This window comes from Egretta garzetta, unplaced genomic scaffold (genome assembly GCF_000687185.1).
Source record: "Egretta garzetta isolate BGI_Z169 unplaced genomic scaffold, ASM68718v1 scaffold108, whole genome shotgun sequence".
NCBI classification, from domain to species: Eukaryota; Metazoa; Chordata; class Aves; order Pelecaniformes; family Ardeidae; genus Egretta; species Egretta garzetta.
In genome coordinates, this window is record NW_009260614.1 from 482,630 (window position 1) to 498,769 (window position 16,140).

At 57.6% G+C, this 16,140-nt stretch overlaps 1 protein-coding gene across 1 annotated transcript in view; it reads left to right on the forward strand.

The window, feature by feature from the left end:
- C1QB (complement C1q B chain) overlaps positions 1-2,461 on the forward strand; it is a 3,017-nt gene extending 556 nt beyond the window's left edge. Inside the window, 3 exon segments of the mRNA XM_009645076.2 lie at positions 711-870; positions 1,894-1,941; positions 1,944-2,461. Of these exon segments, the coding sequence (XP_009643371.2) occupies positions 711-870; positions 1,894-1,941; positions 1,944-2,461 (726 nt within the window).
- Positions 2,462-16,140: the final 13,679 nt, after the last annotated feature.

A 16,140-nucleotide genomic window follows, 5' to 3' on the forward strand; every position in this document is an offset into this window, starting at 1 on the left:
GGTGCTGGGGGAAGGAGCTGAGCTGTGGGATGCAGGGAGGGCAGAAGGGATATGGGACCCCAGGGACTGGAAGCCCAGACGGCCATCCCGATAAGGCTGGGTAGATACGGAACTGCTCTGGGGATGAAGCAGGCACGTGGCAGGGCACGGTGGGAACCCGCAGGAGCTGGGAGGGCAGGTTTGGGGATTTCTTTGCCATTTGCAAGGACTAAAGCTGTCCCTCAGATGTGCTGAAGGAAAGTGAGAGCTCTCCCCTTGCAGATGATGAAACAGCTCTGGCCTGGGGAAGTATTTTACCCTGGAGTTTTGGTCCGGGATGGGATGGAGAATTTCTCCTCTGAGGGAGCAGTGGGCACTCAGAACAGTAGGGACCTGCAGCACATGTCAGTGGCAGTGGCACGGCCAGGCTGGACATCAGACCTGTGGGACGGGCTGACTTGTCCCCAGATAGTCATGTGGCTGAAGCTCTGGGCACTTGTAAACTGGTAAGATTAAAGTGGGGACTGACAAGCCCTCCCATGCCCAAATGGGCTGGTCCCTCCAAGGCCATCAGGAGAGCAGATTTGGCTCTGCAGCTGGATGTTTTCCCTCCCCAATGGTACTACCCAGAAGTGCTTCTAGCCATCGCCCTCCAGAGCAGCTCAGAATGCCCTCCCCATCCCTCCCACCGCCCAAGGCAAGTCCCTCCACATCCTCCTGTGCTCCAGCAGATGCAGACCCTCTGGGCGGTTCTGATCTGCCTGGCTGGAGTGCAGCTGGCAAGTGCCACACTCTGCAAGACCTACGGCTTCATCCCAGGCATCCCAGGGGCACCAGGACAGCCCGGCAGCAATGGCAGAGACGGGGAGAACGGCCTGAAGGGCGAGCGAGGTAAGGAGGAGGCTGCGGGCAAGGAGAACATCCTGCTGTGAATACTGAGAACAGGAAAATCATAGAATCATAGAACAGCTTGTGTTGGCAGGGACTTAAGAGGCCATCTAGTCCTACCCTCTGCAATGCCCACTGACATCTTCAACATCAGGTGGGTCAGAGCCCCATCCAACCTGTTCCAGTGTTCCACCACCCTCATTGTAAAAAATTTCTTCCTTATATCCAGTCTAAATCTCCCCTCTTTTAGTTTAAAACCATCACCCCTTGTCCTGTCACAGCTGGCCCTACTAAAAAGATTGTCCCCATCTTTCCTATAGGCCCCCTTTAAGCACTGAACGGCCGCAATCAAGTCTGCCTGCAGCCTTCTCTTCTCCAGGCTGAACAATCCCAACTCTCCCAGCTTGTCCCTGTAGGAGAAGGGCTCCAGCCCTCAGATCATTTTTGTTGCCTCCTCTGGCCCCACTCCAGCAGGTCCCTGTTTGTCTTGTGCTGGGGACCCTCGAGCTGGACACAGGGCTCCAGGTGAGGTCTCACCAGAGCAGGACCAAGGGGCAGAATCACCTCCTTCGACCTGCAGGCCATGCTTCTTCTGATGCAGCTCAGGAAGCAGTTGGCTTCTGGGCTGCCTGCACACCTTGCTGGCTCATGTCCAGCTTTTCATCCCCCAGTACTCCCAAGCCCCTCTTGGCAGGGCTGCTCTTCATCCCTTCATCCCCAGCCTGTACTGATACCGGGGGTGGCCTGTGACAGGCACATGGTCTTGGGAAAGCCATCCATTTTCCACCGGTCCCCTTCAGGTGTTATCAGGTGGGGGTGATGCTGGGGGACAGAACGGGCTGGGCAGACTGGAGCACCTTGAGGGACCTGAGGAGGGCGGGTGCAGGGCGTGTCATACCTGCCAGATGGGTGGGGGTCTCTGCTGACCCACACCCCAGCACAGGTACTGGCACTTTCCTTCCCACTGCCCCCTCTACAGACCCGTGGGGCTCAGCTGTGGCCACAACTCTTCCTCCCACTTTCTAGGTCCCCCTGGCCAGGTGGAGCACGAAGCAGATTTTGGGGAGAAAGGAGAATGCCGGGGTACCCTGGGAAGGTCGGCCCCAAGGGCCCCCCAGGTTCAAAGGGATTACCAGGTCCCATGGGACCCCCTGGCCCTAAGGGGGACTCTGGTGACTACAAGGCCACCCTCAAGTCCGCCTTCTCCGCTGCCAGGAGCATCAGCACCTACCCACGCCGGGAGCAGCCCATCCGCTTCGACCGCATCATAACCAATGTGAATGGCCACTACGAGAACCGGTATGGCCGCTTCACCTGCCGGGTCCCTGGCATCTACTACTTCACCTACCACGTCACCTCTAGGGCCAACCTGTGCCTCAGTGTGAAAAAGGGCCGGGGTGGCAGCAGGGGTGAGAAGGTGGTGATGTTCTGCGACTTCGTGCACAGCAGCTACCAGGTCACCACGGGGGGGGTGGTCCTCAAGATGGCAGAGAACGAGTCCGTCTGGCTGGAGCCAACGGAGAAGAACTCCCTGGTGGGGATCGAAGGGTCTGACAGCATCTTCTCTGGCTTCTTGATCTTCCCTGAGGCTTAGCCCTCTGGCAGTGCCACCCCGCAGCCCTTCCTCTGCTGCTGGCCCCTGCAGGGCTGAGGACCCCCCTGGAAAAGACTCTCTGCCCCAGATCTGGTGCCCTAAGCCCCTTGCTGCCAGTCTGGCACATTAAATGACAGCTCCTGGTGCTGCTGGTTCCTTCCTTGTCTCTTTCCCCCTGAATAACACTCAGATACCCAGGGCATACCCCCCTGCACCCCTGGGTGAGGCCCCCTTCGTTAGTACGTCGTTACTGCTGAGCAGAGCTGGGCAATCCACGCAGGTCCTGCTGCAGCACATGCCGAGTGTCCCCTTCCAGAGCCATGCAGAGAAAGTCCCAGCCCAGGGTTAGGGGAACACAGAGAGGAAGCCTGGTCTCTAGCGCGGGGCAGCACACAAAACATAGTGGGAAAATTGGGGCCATTGGGTACTGGTGGTAGATGGGGAGATGCTGGAGACGGTGCTGTACTGGACAGCCCTGGGGCTGGTGGGATCTGGGGAAGCCAACCTTTCTTAGACCTTATTTTTGTGGCGGTGGGGACAATAATACCCACAGGGGCTTGTCAATGCTTGTGAGAAGATGAGCTGGGGAAGCCAGAGCTTGATGCCCCGATGTAAGAGGTGTGGGGCACATGGCCCCACATGGTGCAGCTGGGCAGGGTCCAGAGCAGCCCCATGACCCCAGCAGAGGACCAGCACCTGCAGGTTCTACAGCACAGCCAAGCCCCCCTGGAGATCCAAGGACCTGAGGACCTCCAGATGAATAAGAGCTGAGGACCCCAGGATGTCCCTGTCCCTGGGGCAGGTGACAATCCAGCATTGTACCTGGGTGGGGGGTTGCCTACAGCCCCCAGCCCAGCTGTAGTAGGTGGTACCAGGCGCTGTGGGGTGTGAAGCTGTGAGGGCGTACACAGGGTGCCCAGGATGTAGGAGACTTTTTGTGGGGATCTGGGATTTGAAAGGGGCCGGCTGAAGGGGACGGGGATGATAAAGGGTCTGGGAGGGGATAGGGGGGAGAGGGATGTGGGCTGGCTTTTAGGAAGCATCCTCGCTGAGCCCTCAGACCTCCTCATGGGGCCAGGGCCCCCAGCTCTGGGTGGCTGGGTTGGAGGTTCCAGCCCCTGCCCAGGAGGATTTGCCGGCAGGTGGCACCAGGGGCTGGATCAGCCCCACCTTGATGGCTGGAGCATCCCTTCCCATCAGCAAAGCTTGCAGGCATCAGGCAGAAGGCTGAGGCTCAGCTCTGCTTTGCCCCTAAGGTCTGGGAGGAGGCACTGGGCAGGATTAGTGCCACCTCTTGCAGCCCTGGGTTAATGCTTTGTCCTGGCCACCTCACCACTTGCTCCTTCCCCCAGCAAAATCTGTGGCTTCGGCCCCCAGGGGTGCAGCTACCCCGTGTCCCCAGACCTCCGCCTCCTGTCAGAAAGTCAGAGCAGAGATGTTTGGTGTCACATCCCAAAGCCCTCCCTGGGCAGGAGCACTGGGCTGCTTTTAAAATGCAGCTGCAATGCTCTGGCCATTTTGCAGCTAGAGATGCAGCATCCCAAATAAAATGGGGTCAGCAGGGCAGGTGGAGGAAAAGAGTGGGTATCTGACCCCCAAACCAGAGGCTGGGCAGCCAGCTAAGCCTCCTGGACCCTTGGCAGGTCTGCAGGAGACCCCAAACCAAGGAGCAGTTGATACACTGGAGGACAGGGCTGCCATTCAGAGAGCCCTGACAGGCTGGGAATGGAGCTGGCAGGAGCTTGCTGACATTTAATGCCAAAAAATGCAAAGTCCCTCCTCTGGCATGGGGTGACCCCGCGCAATGGGACAGGCAGGGGCAGGGGGAATGTTTGTGGGAAGGGATCTGGGATGCTGACAGACAGCAAGTTGAAGCTTTCTGCCTTTCCTAGTAATTGATATAATCATTTTTGACTTTTGAAAAGGTCTTTGTCAGGACCCCCCTGGAGTGGAGCTGGTTTTATTTTTAAAACTTATGCCTGGCCTAACACCAGCACAAGCCGAAGGGTTTCTAGGGTCTTGGCTGTACCTGGAGAGGGCCTGAGGGCAGTGCAGGTAGCAACTGTCTCTAAAGTGCAGCTCACCATGCTTACACAGCCAGAAAACAGAGGTGCACAGGGCATTGCTTCCTCCCGTGGGTCTCAGCCAGCGCCTGGCAATGCCACCCCAGGCTTTAGCTCCATGGGATGGCAGCTGCCTGCTGCCCTGTATCCCTCAGGTACCCAAAATGGATGAGATAAGGGTCCCAGAGGACCATGAGCAGCTGGGGAGGGCAATGGGCCATGCTGCATCACCCTGCAGTTCTTCCAGTGGCACTCAGGGCCACACCAAGAAAAATCAAACCCCATCACAGCCCTGCCCTGCACTCCAGTATGTAATTAATTATTCCATACAAAACAAAGCAATCTTGGAACAACACAACCAGTAACAGGGGATTTGCAGAGAAACCTGCTGCAGGGTTGGGTGCAGCCTGGTGATGAGGAGGCTGGACAGGGGAAGCTCCACGTTCACTGTCTGAAGGACCAGTTTGCAGCTTTAATTAATTCTTTACATCTTCCCATGAGCGCCTGCCACTCACCAAACTTTAACCTGGCCACATCTGCACCCATTGAATAGATTTGCAGGTTTTGTTCTCACCCGGGACCTGCCAGAGCTGTCCCAGCGCTCTGTGCGTGCTCTCTGCGTGTGCTGTCCTTGTGCTCCCTCCCACCAGTCTGTGCACGCTTGCACTGTGCACACTCACCCTGCTCTGTGCATGCTCGTGCTGTGCGCCTGTGCATACTCACCCTGCGCTGTGCATGCTCATGCTGTGCACCCGTGCACACTCACCCTGCTCTCTGCACATACTCGCTGCTCTGGGCATGCTCACACTGTGCACACTCACCCTGCTCTGCGCACGCTCACTCTGCTCTGTGCGTGCTCTCTGCAGATCTGCCCTGACAACGCACGTTCTGCTTCTCTTCTGTCCCTTTTGATTTTTCTTTTTATTTCAATGGCATCACAGATGAAACTGGAGCAGCAGCACTGCCTCATGGTCAAGCCAGAATGAAGCTGTAGAGCTTCACTCGAATGCGGAGTCAGTTCTGTACCAAGGTCTGGGATGTGCCCAGGCAGAGGCCACCAGATGCTCAGCGGATGCCCGGTAGAAAGTGAGGTGGGTGGTGTTTTGAGGTGAATTCAGAGCAGGAGGTTTAGGGTTGTAAGTGTTTTGCCAAGCTGCAGCTGAACAGCCGTGGGGGGGGTTGGTCTCTCAGTGCCAGGGGGTGCAGGGGCTCAGGGAGCTGGGTGAGACAGGAGCACGGTTGTGCCACTTGGGCACCCTGCCCTGTCACGTACCAGGTGAAGGTGACACCAAAAAGCAGCAAGTGTTGAGGTCGCTTTCTGGGGACTCCCTGCAAGCAGGCACTTGTTTGGTCCAAAGCTCAATTGGAGCAAGTCCACTGACGTGCAAAGCCACTGGTAGAGAGCTGTCAGGATTTTCAAATAAAATCTTCCTATTTCAAGGCACGCAGCAAGAGGGATCAGCCAGAACTCACATGACATGGTGGTTTCCCCCGCGTTGTCTAGCTGGGGTTTTCTCTTTGCCAAGGTTCCAGTCCGGCTGTAAGCAGGGCTCTGGCAGGATCTGATGTGGTAGAACACACCCCAGTGCCTATTGGTATTCATGGAAAGTGAAGCTGAACTGGAGAGATCAAAGCACGGTTGTGCTGATTGTCGGTAAGATGTGGGTCCCACGGTTGGTCTAACATCACTAGCAAATGAAGTGGCACTTGCCAAGATGTTGATCCATTTGCACTGAGCCTGGTCCGTCCACAGCACCTGCTCCCCAAGGAAGAGCCCCTCCTAAACCATCCTTGGTTGACCCTGGCTCTTGCTGCCAGTGTACAGCCACAGCCGTGCTGTCCGGCAGGGTCTCCCGGAGGCCACACAGTCCAGCCCCCCCTGCAAGCCCTGCCAAACCACCCTTCTCCCACACAGCTTAGGGTGTTGCTCCAGGGTGCAGGGATGCTATCCCCCTGCCAGCAGCTCCTTCCTGCACAGCCCGTCAGCGTTTCCTTCCCTCCTGCCTCCCGGCACCCAGGCACGGTCGCTGCTGCCAAGCTAGTGGCTGCTCTCCACCTTCTCTGCTCTTGGGCAGGGCTGCGTAGCAAGATGCTGCATTTTTTCATGTTCTTCCTTCCCTCCCATTCCTCAAACCATAAAATCAAGCAGGAGGCATATGGGAAACCCTGCACGGGTCCAGTGCTGCGCCATGATGCTGGTGTGCTCTGGGCAGGGGTGTCACTGGGGCACTGCGCCAGGCTTGGCTTGGGCGGGGATTCAGACACCAGTGGGGCCAACTCGGGTTGGGTGGAGACTGAGGGCCCCATGGTTGCTTTGTGTTCCGCAGGACAGGAGCTCCCCGCATGGATCCCCTGGGTAGGGCGGAGGAGGATGGGACTGGTCACAGCCTGAGTGGGACTCATGTGGAGTTTGATTCCACAGGAACCAGCCTGAGACTGATCAGGGAGTTCAGACACCACCTCCTATCCCAAATCTAACCTCAGGGCTTCAGTTTGTTTCCTCCATCCTCACTCAGGCTTGGATTTTAATTTGAATGGGAAGGAGCAATCATTTCTCCTACGCAGGCTGGCTTGTCTCCCACTTGGAGCTGCACTGGGAATTCTTGCTTTTTCCTGGCCCCTCTGCAAGGACTGGGAGCTGCGGAGGCTCTGCTCTGCTCTGGCCACTGAGGGGTTAAGTCCCAGGCCCTTATTTTCTGCTCTGCCTCCTTATGAGGAACAGCCTTTTCGGGGCTGCAGAAAGGCTCTTTCTTTCCCCAGCAGATCTCTGGGAATGAAAAGTCTGTGTTCCAGATATTAAATTACTCATAAAATAGTTGGCCTGTCCCTGAGGCGGCTGGGCACCCCCCGGCCCCCGCCGCCCGCTCTGGCGGCTGCTGATGTGCATCTGCATGTCACCTCCTGCTACAAGGTCAATCTCTCCAATTTAAAGCAGCAACGTTGGAAAGCAAACCAGATTTCAGCCGGAATTAGCTTCAAATGGAGCATTCAGGGGACTGGCGCTGGGCAGGGAGCGCAGGAGGGGAAGGACCAGCCCAGCCGGGGGGTGGGGTGCTGGGGTCCTGCTGCTGCCGCACCCCTGACACAGCACCCCACACAGCCCCGGGGCTGGACCCAGGAGGCTGGACTGCTGCCAGGGGAGAGGATGCTTGGGCACCCCTGCCCCTGGGGGTGCACATGGGCAGGGCTGCTGGGCTCAGTCCCTCGCCCCTTCGCAGCTTTAGCAGCCCCAGCCCACGGCCCCGGGTGGTGGGAGCCCGCCTGGGCCAGCGTGGCCACCAGTGACCTACAATCAGGCACGGGTGTGCGGCTGGGCGGCGCCGCTGCCTGAGCCGCATCTCCCCGGCCCCCGCCTGCGCGCTGAGCAGCAGCAGAAGGGGATGGGGAGAGCCGGATGGAGCACGGCTTGGTCCTGCATGTCCCAGCACATGCCCTTACCCCCTTTCTGGGGATGCATCTCCACGAGCCCGGGTTTGCCCCCCACCCGCTCACGCAGGCTCCCCTGCAGCCCTGGAGCGGTGAGACCAGGTGCTGTGCTGGGGATCCTCTCTGCTGTGATACGGGGCCGGGCTGTTGGCGAAACCCCAAAACCAGCACCGGAGGTGTAGTAACATGGGTCTGGGAGACCCCCCCCATAGCCCTGCTCTCCTCTCCAGGGGTTTTCTGTGTTTTGCAAGAAAAAGGAAAGGCCTTTTTTTTTTCTTTTTTTTTTTTTTCTGGCTCCTGGGAGTGACTGGCGACAAACCAGTGACCCCTCTGGCTGCCTCAGTTTCCCCATAGGGAGGAGCAGACCCTGATATATCGCATACCCTGTCCCACCAGCCTCGCTGGAGGGGTACGTGGGTTCCAGTCCTCGTTCTGCAGTACCCACTGGGAAGAGGAGCAGTGATCTCAGCCTGCATGAGGCTGAGACAAGCCCCCAGCCCCACCCTTGTCACATAGGTAGCCATGTGCTTCACATGATGTGAGTCAGAGCCTCACGTGAATTAATACGCAGGGCACGTAGCAGGCACACGCACCAAATGCAAACCACACGAACGCCATGCAAAGCAGAGCATGCTGCCAGCACGCAGTGCGAGAGCAGTGCACGAGCAGGCTGAGCAGGCAGTACGGGCATGGAAGGGTCCAGGATTGCTCTCGATGGTCTCCCGCTGCCCTAAATCTTGTATTTACATGCAGAGGGGGGAAAAAAAAAAGCAATCAAGACAGCAAGGAGCCCACAGCACAGCGAGACACAGCCATGTGTGGCCTCGTGAAGGTCCCTGGGGATGTGCGTGCAACACGCATGGACACATACCTGAAATACCCATCTGGTTTTATTGAACAGGGATTATCTGCGAGTCTGCAGTCCTGGCTGCCTCGGAGAGAGCAGGGGCTGGAGCCCTAGGGTGAGGGCTCAGAAAGCAGCCCCCAAGGGCTGAATGCTGCTGCCCAGTGCTCCCTTCTGTTCCCATTATGTGCCAGGACAGCTTTTGTCTGGGGCTGCTGGCATATGGAGCTGCACACCCGCCGTGGGCTGCACAGCCCAGTGTCCTCTGCCGTGTCCGATCCTGTCTCATGGATCCAGCCTGGGGATGCCCGTGAGGGCCAGGCTGAGAGTCGGGCTCTGGGAGCATGAGGGTTTTGTGCAGAGTTTTGGCTCCTGGAGACTCCCCCACTGTATGCAGCACCAGGCACCGGCTGTGGGAAGCCCCCAGCACCCACCGAGACCTGGACTCCGCTCCTGTGGTGACACCCAACTCTGCCTGGCACCAGGGTGGTCCTGCCAGTGCCACCAGCTTCCTGCAGGGGAGCAGGGGCCCTTAGGATGCAGGGGAAGATCATCGGCCACCCTGGGTGCAGCACTGGGTGCCTCCTCCCCGCCCCAGGTGCTGGCCCTGCGCACAGAAGAGCTCCCTGGAGAAAGGCATGGATGAGCTGGCCCTTCCCAGGCCCCAGTGGCCCCTGAGGCAGGCTGGGTGGCCAGGAGTAGGCAGTCTTCTCTCTTTCTAATGTCCATGTGGATCCACCGCGACTGCCCTGACTCTGTCCCCAGGCTCCGGATGAGTCCTGGCCGCTCTTCGGTCCTTTGGTCTCCGCTCCATCATGCCTGTCCCTCGGGCTTGCTGAAAAGCAAGTCCTGGGGGCTAAAGCTATAGGCCAAACAGTGGTTCGCTATTCAGCATTTCATCTCTGTTTTGTTTTGATTCAGAGGACCTGTGCCTTCACCGAGCAGGGAAAGGGAAAATAAAAGCCTTTCTGAAGGAGAAGCGAATGCCAGGGGAGCTGGTGAAATGGCGCAGCACCCTTCTGCCTTCATAGCCCCAACATGCAGCCACCAGTGATCGTCCCAAAAGGCAAAGGAGACAGAGGCCCCTGCCCCTTGCCAGGCTGGGACCTCAGGGGAGGATGCGGTGCATGAGTGAGCAGGGAAGGGCGGGCTGGGGTTATCCAGGAGGCCTGTCCTCCTCCTTCAGGCAGACTCCCGCATCACCCAACAGTTCCCGTCATGGTCTTGTGTGGTTCATGCTCCATTTTCAGCCTTTTCCCTTGTTTTCTTCTTCCCTTAGTAAATGCATTATGGGAACATTGGATGAGTCTGAATGACCCCAAGGACATGGTGGGGCGTCCAAGCACTCTGAGCCCAGGAGGACAGAAACGTCACCCATTTATTATTAATGCATTTTGGTTTCTGATTCCAGATTCAGTGTATTTAATTTTTAAAGGCAGTTTGTGTTGTTCTGGGTTTTGCGCATTTTCTTCCTGCCAGCATTAAAATGTGGGTGCTGTCAAATAACCACTATTTCCCCAAGCTGCATTTCTTGTTAAGTGTCTGGGTTTTTTCCTTGACCATAGTTTTGCTGCAACATCGCTTGGGCCTAGGAGTGCTTGGAGGGACTGAAGTAAGTGTCACAGGAGGCAGGCAGTGTTCCCCCAGGTTTTCTCTAGCAATTTGCAGCCATGGAAGATCGACCTCCAATCCCGTGGGCCGGGCTCAGCTGCATGGCTGGATGCTGGCAGCACAGCACAACAACTTGGCACAGCTTCTCAGCGCAGCCCGCAAGCTTCAGCGAGGGTTACAGCAGCTGCTCTGCCTCTATGCAGGGCCACCGAAGCACCCTCCTTCATCCCTGCTTCTGGTCCCTTAGTGCCACCATCAGTGTGGTCCTGCAGCCCTCGTGCCCCGATGCATCTGCATCTTCCTGCATGCCTGCTTTGCCACATGGAGGCGACCGGCCGCAAGAGACAGGTTGTGCAAAAGAGGGCTTAGGCTCAGTGCTCCCTTCTGGCCCAGGACAACGTCCATCAGCTACCGGCAGCGCACGGTCCAGCCACGTGGGTTCTCTGCTCTGTAGTAAGTAGTCAGAAATTGCACTGAAGCCCTGTAGCAGAGTCGTTAATGATTAAGCACTTCAGTGTGCTATCTCTGGAGTGGGTTTTCTGGTGCCTGGCAAGGTATTGAGGCTTGTGCCAACACCTTTACGCAGCTCGGTCAAACAGCGAGGAGCCCAGGCTGTTATTTGTAGAATCACAGAATTCTCAGTCTCATAGAATATTCGGTTCCAGCCAGGATCGTGCGCACTCGGAGGCCGCCTCACTCGGGGCGCGATACTCTGCAAGCACCCTTAGAGCCAGGTTTCGTGGTGCAGCGTCACTTCGCCTTCAGCTGCTGCAAACATTTTTCTGCTCTGCCAGACCCGGTGCATGCACTGCACTTGCACTGGAAATTTTCCTGGGCCTGACACATGTGTAATGTAGCTGCCTTGGAGTGGCTGGCAGGTGAACACGGGGACGTGTTGGAGCACGGTCCGGAGCTAGAAGGGCGATAGGTATGCTGGTGCGTACTTCCATTTCCAGCCCAGGTATATGTTTCGGGGCCCTGCTGTGTGCCCTGACAATCCAAGATGAGGCACAGGGGCAAGCGCACATTTTGGGTGGGCTCTTTGACATCCCTGAGCAGCCAAGGCCATTGTGCAGCTGGGGTTTGCTCCCCTCTTAACTGGGGACTGTCTGCTGCAATACAAAGGGCAAAATGCCGCAGCTGACATTTTCCTCCTTCCCTGGCTTTGCCACTAGATGTCATAGGAAAAGCAACATTGCCGGTGCTGTTTGGCTTCCCCGGATGGGATTTTGGGGGGCTAGCAGGCCCTCCTCCCACCACCAGGCACACAGCATCTTCCCAGCCTCTGCCTCGGTGGCCCTTGCAGGGCTTTGTCTGTCTGCAGAGCCCCTGGAAAAACCATCACCGGGGATTCAGGGTTCAATGGACATTGAAATGCAACTGAAACCTTTTTTTTCCCAGCGCCTGGCTAAGCCGCCCGCTCGGACCCTCCCAGGAGGGAGCTGCACATCACCCATTCTCAAAGGGGCGACGCTGTCACGCCGGGACCCGCGGCACCTACAGCAATATGGTCCCCTCAAACAAGTTGGACAAACAAGGCCTTTATAGGCACTTTCTTTTCTTCTGGAGTGGAAGGGAGAGAAGCCGGGGTAGAACTCGGGGGCGTCCCACTGCAGCGGAGCAGCACACAAAGGCTCGCGATGAAAGGGGCACCAACAAATCCTCTTAGGGGCTTCGCTGCGTGCACATTCATATCCCGGCCCCATCTGCCGGGGGGGATCCCCGGGAGCGGGGGCGGGGAGAGGGGCTCTCCCTGCCCTGTGCTGCCAAAGCAAGCAAAGCGCATTCAAGGAGTGAGAAAGGGATGAAAAGGAAGAAAGGCAGAGCCATGAGGGGGTCTCGCTCAGGGGGGAGGGGAGGCAGCTTTGGCAGGGGTTGTATGAGTGCTGGCAGCCCCCTTGGCCCCCAGGGATGAGATGGGAGTGGGGGGAGCCTTCCCAGGGCAGCAGGGTGGGCAGGGCGAGACCCTGGTGCCTCCAGGCAGAAGAGCCATGCTGGCACCCTGGGCACCCTCCAGAGGTGTGATGGTGCCTTGGCTGGTTGGGACCTGGTGGGAACCGGTGGGACCGTGGGAGGGTGGGGGTGACCTGGCTCCCTGGAAGCTCGTGTGCTCGTGTTGGTGCCAGCCCCACGCCAGCCGAGCCATGCTTGGGCATCATAGCCCGGCTGCACAGCTCCCGGGGGATTAGAGAGCCTTGTGGGGCTGCGGGGGGGCTCACAGGCATCCGGCACCCCCTGGCCCCAAGCAGCCAGAGCAATGGCACATTTCATGCCGATGAGGGTAGAAGGAGGGGGTCCTGTCCGCCATCCCACAGTCAGAGTGGGAGCAGCCGCCTGATGCTTCTTGGAAACCAGAAGTTGTCAGGAGCGGAGGAACTGTGCGTGGGGCCGCAGCAGAAGGTGGGCAGCAGCTTCCAGAGCCTGGAGCCAGGCGGCCAGGCAGGGCGAGGAAATCCCTGTGTCCGTAAGGCAGCACTTTAGCCCCTATGGAGACTAGTTAAGCTACCAGGACTCGAGTTTCTTCCCAAGACAGGGAAAAGCCAGGGATACTTTTAGTCTCGTCTGGAGAAACCATCTGCCCCTCCCTAGAAGCAGACGATGAAGGTGGCTCAGTAAATAACACACATCAATCCCCACTTCTAGATGCTGTCTCCCACGGCTTTGCACTCGTGGGACCTCTTTTTCCCTGCAGCCTCAGCTCTCTTTCCATTGCACATTGGTGAGTACAAGACTGTGGCTGAACTGAGTCAGTCTACACCAGGGATTTGTTCTCTGCTTCTCCAGGCCCACGGCAGCTGCTCCGCAGTGCTCAGTCATGGGTGAGCAGGTCATGAAGGTTAGGCCAACGTGGGTGCATTTGGAAAGCACAGCAGGCAATGAAGCCCAAGCACCATAAGCCCCGCCTAAGTCTTCTGCCTTTCATGGGGAGGACTGGTGTGCTGATCTAGCAATGCCGGTGACTTGCACATCCTGCAGCAGTATGGAGAGAGCGGGGAAGACATGATGTTCTCTCTCGTATGGGCTGAGGATTTAATTACTGCAGCGAAGGCAGCTTCTGTCTCTTTCTAGCCCAGCACCCGCCCAGTCCAGGGAGTGGTCCTTCCTCTCTGGTGGCCTGGAGCCAGTGCTCCAGGAGCCCTTCCAGTTCTACTGTGATGTGGTTGGGTCATGCACTGGGGGAGCATCTCTTTCCTGCAGCTGGGTGGGGATGGCAGGGAAGGAGGACAAAGCGCTGGAGAAGCAAAGGGGATCAGGGTGCCTCGGGCTGCATTAGGTCTCTTCGGGAGGCAATGGAGCAGAGATACAAGAGCAGGACTGGGGCTGAGGTTGGGATGTGGTGGCTTTGGGCAATCCCATCAGGGTCACTGAGGCTTGGGAAAGCATGCAGGGCTGAAGTGGTGGCAGCTACTTCCTACCTGGGGAGCTCCAAAGCCCTGAGATCAGAGGTGGATGGCAGCAGGTATGTCCTTTATCTGCAGGATGCTGTTCTCTGCTGCCTGCAGAAATGACTCATGAGCAAGTCAGGTAAGTCCTGGTGCCAAGCTAGTGATGAAGGTCAGACAGTCTGTGCAGGGCTCTCCGGGGTGAGCCAGTGTGAGACACAAACAGTGATGGACTGAAGGAGATAAGGAACATGAAGGAGGAACAGCCTCTCTGGAGGGCACCATGTGCCACCCACACCAGCCTGATGACGAGTGATGCCAGTGCGAAGGGCTGAACAACACAGCCTGAGCTTGCAGTCTGACCTCTCAGGCCCTGGGGACTACCCCTGCACCCACCTGGCCAGCCAGCTGGTTCACCAGCACAGTCTGGTCCATTCACGCTGGGGAAGGAAAGGTCTGTGAGAAGGGTGCATGGGTAGGCTCCATTTAGCTGCCGAACATCACCATCAGATAAGGTGGAGCTGTGGCTGGCTGCGGGCGCATTTGGAGGAGCCAGCTGGAGCAGTTCTTCCACAGGTGGGAGAACAAGTTGCGTTTGTCCTGCCTGGCTATCCCAAAAATTGTGTGAGGCGCGTGGGAGGAAGGAGGGGTGCAGGAACATCATTGGTGACTCTACTGGGATCCAGCGTCAGTGCAATGGGACCCGCGAGGTGAAGTGAGTGCAGTCGGAGAGCAAAACCCCCAGCTTGTGCACGGTGCCTCCTCCCCACGCGCTGGACATGACCCATGGAAGGCGTCCACCTCCTTGCAGTCTATGCCACGACCCATCACGGGAGGAGGTATCAGCCCTGCTTTCCATGTCAAGGCTGGGATGCTGTCTGAGTGTATGACAGCACCTCGCCTCCAAAGGGAGCGGTCAGGTCCCTGCAGGTGTACACCTCCTGGCTTGCTCCCCTGCCATCACTCTCAGGGAAAGAAGCCCTGGGCAGCTCCTCTTGCCCCCGATAAATCTGCATTTTACAAGGCTAAATAAGCCAGTGAAGGCTGTACATTCCCACCTCTAGTCCTAGACCTCCTTGCTCCCTACCGATGGCCCAAAAGCCCTTAATGCTGAGAAACACCCAAGCTGTTTCACTTCAGCTCAGCTCACCTAACACCCCATGCATTTCATTCCTCCTGCAGAGGAGCCTGTCTCTGGCAGTGGAAGAGTGCTCCCCCAGCATACAGCAAAGAAAAGCCCCCCTCCCCAAGAGCTGGCTTTACCATGTTTCTCCCCCTGCCATGCAGACACCCCGCTCCGCTCCCTCCCATGCAGAGGTGTGCAGCCAGGGGCATGCTACGACCCATGTGCTCAACCATAACAAGGTCACTAAGAGCTGCAGACAGAGAAGGGAGGTGTTTCCTCTTTTCCATCTCTCAGCGAAGATGAGAGAGACCTGGCAGACAAACGTCTATGGAACCAGGAGTCCTGGGGGATGAGCAGGGAGGGAAAGACTCCACCACCTCTGCTGCCCTCTGAGTCCTTTGCAATGCCCATCGCTCTGCTGAAGCTTGGGAGCTCATGTGAGTGGAGAACCATGCTGATGGACTGAGGAGGCTGGACCTCTGGATACTGAGCAGCAAGTAACTTTGGAGCCCTCCATTGCACACACCACAGCACCCAGCTCTGATATTAACAAACTGTTGGGCTGCGCTAATGCCCTTGATGGTCAGACAGAGAGTTCATGAGAGCTCAAGGCAGATCACAGCCCTCCATTCCTTCTCCTGCCCCACCACTGCCATCCAGCCCCTGGGCTTCCCTCCATATCTACAACCACTTCTCCTGATCCCCTGGCCAGCACCAGAGAGACTTTCTCCACCCCACTGGTTCAGCCTGCACTTACCTTAAATTCAAGCACATTTGGGCAGACCGCCCTGACTTGCAGGTCCACGTGGTGCTTGTCAGCTCTTGGCGGGGAGCTCTCCTTTGAGCGCCAGAGCTGCTGGAGGTCACAAGGCAAAATGTGCGTTTCCTCAAGACTGAGGCTCAAGACAGCACCACAGGCAGGGGCTGACACCAGCCCCAGGGGCCAATGCTTGTGACCGCTGCCCAGGGCCAGGTTCACGTGAAGGTCTGCTGGACCAGATCAACAAGTGTTGATGAGGGAGGGACTGGTGAAACACGTGGATGTGGCCCAACCTCACTGTGTCTGTCTGATACCCTTGGCCCCTTCGCTACTGCCTCCTCAGCAGGGAGGACTTGTGATGCCCCATAAATCCAACCTGCATGCTCATGAACAGCAATGTCAGGGACTTACTGTCCCATACATGTAGATGTCTACCTGCATCATGCTCTTGGTCTCCAGGGAAGCC